Genomic DNA, 3,264 nt, shown 5'->3' with positions numbered 1-3,264 from the left:
CTACACGATGTCCCACTCGTTATAGCACCTTAAATGGCCATAAAACTTAAAGAATAGTTAATGGTTGATCCTGGAAACTATTGAGTATTGAACATGGGGTTCAAGCTTCAGATAAACCAGATCACATTCCTAGAACTCTCTTTTAGATCTATTAGAGTCAGTTTAGTTGCTGTTGGATGAGCTTTGCGAGGAGATGTCTTTCATTTAGCCAATCAGCTAAATCAGGAACCACACGATCAGTTGGGTTCAGGATGCCCAAAAGCCTGGGTGTACGGCCATACAAGACTTCGGAGTATGAAGCAAACTACATTGGTCTATTTATGATGTTACTCATACAGAAGACTTTTGAGAATGAAGCACTAAATCCAGTTACAAAAACATGCTACTAAGACACTTATGCGTTTCAGACAACACTGAACAACGAAACCCTTATATAAAAGTTTGGCATCGAGCAAGAAACTACCAACATGAAATTCTACTGCGAGACACTGGTCTGAAGTGGCAAAGCACTTTCAACTTCAGCTACCTTTGCTTCTGCCGCTGATCTCTGTGCAACAGCCTTTGACATCCCAAACATCTGCGCAATACATGGAAAACAGAAGTCTTGAGCACCAAATACATGACAACCGCAGAAAGACCAAAGCCAAAAATAAATTCAGTGCAACTGACCTTCTGGATTGTCTTCTTAAAGCAGGTCTTGTGCTCATCCATGGAGGCATGAATGAACTCATCGATGTGGTCTTTCAGATCTTCGATTAAGGTAGCATCATCTGTTTTCTTCTTCCGGCATGATGCCATAGTGGGATTTTTGGGGACAGATGGGGCCGGAGCTTCTGTCTGACCATTGCTTGAAGCCATCTTAACACTGGACCAAGAGCAATAAGAAAGAAAAATACATGTTAGAGACCTGGTGAAACTTGAAAGAGAGCCATGGAAAGCCCATGCTTAGCAACCAATGCACACATCTCATCAGAAATAAGACTGGGAGAGTGCTGAGGATAAATCACAAGGAAGCTTTCGACCCACTCAAGGATAGTAAAACATATGAGTTAAAACACTGAAACAAGAGCAGAGCTATGAAGTTCCAAACACACTAGCAACATCAAGATACAAAAGAGGTCTCAATCGTTAACGGAACTGCAATCCATCAATCCTTATGTAATGAATGAACAGATATACTAGCATTACAACAACTAAAAGTAAATGAACAAGGTTGACCTTATTTATGGACAATAGACTATAGGCAGCAGCGCCATAAAATGCCCGGTGAGCACAGAATGTCCAGATCAAACTAGAAACAATAGCAGCATATTTGCCCTATTCTGAAATCCCAAACTGGGGAGGCACATGAAATGCATCAAGCCATCTGGCTGTAAGGTGTAAGCTAATACTACCACTGTGCCACATGCTCATCCTGTTCCTGACTGTTGCTCTCACGGCTCGCACTACTGGGTAGGATGACAACCTAGTTTGCTTTTAATTTACCATTCCAATAGACACAAGCTATTAGTGCGTATAATCCAATCCGACACAAGCTATTACTATTAGTGTGTATGACCCCAATCCAATCAAAACATAAGGAAATGCAAGGATCCACCCAAGGTGCTCTATCACTATTCACTCCACAAGAGTTTCGACGAACAGCTGGAGTGCGCCCACGCAGCAAGGCAATCGCGGTCTTTCAAACAAGCAAAAATAATCGCGGCCGGCGGCTCCAGCCCACGTTAGCCGCGGCCGCGCCGGTGCGTGCACCCGCCCGACTCTACTCCGGACAGGGGGGAACGGCATGGATTGATGAATCGATTGATATAGGTCGGGGCGATTCTTCTTACGGTCTTACCTTAGCAGGCTGACGAACACGTGGGAGAGGAGAGCGCGCGCGTGACGCCGTGACAGTGGTGGAGAGGGGGGGATCGCAGCCTCGCAGGCGGTGGATGGCGAATTGGCGATCAGAATGTGAGAGGGGTCTTGTCCTGTTTCTTGCGCCGGGAAACAAACGGATTCGGGGGAAGGCGGACAGCGGGCGCCTCTGTTTTTCTTTCTTGGAGCGTGGGAAAGAAGAACACACAACCAGGGCAGGGATGGGCCAGAAGGATCTGGAACTGTCCACGGTGGTTACGTTTGGGCCTAAACACTACACGTGGGCTATACATTCGTTGCGGGCTTGCGGCAGCTCGTGGGCTCGTGGTAGGTCCATCGGCCATCGTCACCTCATATCGCTGCAGCCTGCCGCTGCAGCACAGCAGCAAGCAACACGCTCGTCGACGGTCGCAGATGAAACGACCCGACCTTGTGGGTCTGTAACGGTTATAATGGTATTGTTGAAACTGGCTTGAACATGAATAACCCCTTTTGTTATTCTACGTGCACTCTTCCGTAAACTAAAACGGGCATTCCTACGCAAACCAATACGCACTTTCTTACGTGAACCTATTTTTGGTATAGCTTTTATCATATTTTATTATCTCATAAATATGAGTTAGAAATAACAAAAAGAAAAAAGATACAAAGATATCCGTTTCGGGTTAAAATATATCCTTTACTTTCATTTTTTTTATTTGCAATTTGGACATTTCCTCGTGAGCGCGTCACAAGCCGAGACGAGGCAGACGTCGAATTGTCGAAACGACTCACCAAAATTGGCGCTGATCACTTTTGCAAAGTGGTGCGTGCTCTGCTCTCTCGTTCAGACGTTTCGGAGGTGGCGCTTGTGTAGTAGTGCAAGGCCATGTTTAGCTGGCCACCGAATCGGCGCCGCCGGATTTCCTGGCGCTACTGTAGGTACAGTAGCGTTTTGTTTTTATTTGGTAATAATTGTTCAATCGTTGACTAATTAGGCTCAAAACGTTCGTCTCGCAAAGTACAACCAAATTGTGCAATTAGTTTTTGATTTCGTCAACATTTAGTACTCCATGCATGTACCGCAAGTTTGATGTGATGGAGAATCTTCTTTTTGCATAGTGTCAAATTCAGTAATTAGGGGGAACTAAACATGGCCCAAGTGACACGGTCGCTGCTTTTTTTTTTCGGATGGCTTGTGTTGCTGCTGTTGCAGGTTTGTTGGCAGCTGCAAGTTGCATGAACGGCATCAACCCATATGGTTACTGTAAAACTGAACCAGATCATGGAGCAATCGAGCCAGTGCTAAACTGCTAATCATCATTCAATTCAACAATCATAATAGGAATATTCAGCCATTGGAATCTAATCTAAGGATCATAACAGCTCAATGTAAAGATAGAACACAGGCAATAAACATCAAAT

The 3,264-nt window shown here is 44.9% G+C and overlaps 1 protein-coding gene across 1 annotated transcript; it reads right to left on the bottom strand.

Moving 5' to 3' along the window:
- Positions 1–270: 270 nt before the first annotated feature.
- LOC136538157 (uncharacterized) lies at positions 271–2,033 on the bottom strand. The gene is made up of 3 exons (XM_066530137.1): positions 1,841–2,033; positions 670–865; positions 271–577 (listed from the first exon to the last, which is right to left on the bottom strand). Exons 2-3 carry the CDS (start codon positions 856–858, stop codon positions 476–478), a joined length of 291 nt encoding a protein of 96 aa, XP_066386234.1. The 5' UTR covers positions 859–865; positions 1,841–2,033; the 3' UTR covers positions 271–475.
- Between the last annotated feature and the right edge of the window lie 1,231 nt (positions 2,034–3,264).

This window comes from Miscanthus floridulus, chromosome 2, assembly GCF_019320115.1.
Source record: "Miscanthus floridulus cultivar M001 chromosome 2, ASM1932011v1, whole genome shotgun sequence".
Classification (NCBI taxonomy): domain Eukaryota; kingdom Viridiplantae; phylum Streptophyta; class Magnoliopsida; order Poales; family Poaceae; genus Miscanthus; species Miscanthus floridulus.
The sequence above is the reverse complement of the archived record's forward strand: the minus strand, read 5'-3'. Positions and strand labels throughout refer to the sequence as shown.

Excerpts from the sequence above, each read along its gene's own strand:
- LOC136538157 (XM_066530137.1), bottom strand. The coding sequence starts at position 858 with ATGGCTTCAAGCAATGGTCAGACAGAAGCTCCGGCCCCATCTGTCCCC. Across the intron at positions 578-669 it reads TTAAGAAGACAATCCAGAAG|ATGTTTGGGATGTCAAAGGC; the intron begins GTCAGTTGCACT and ends TGTATTGCGCAG.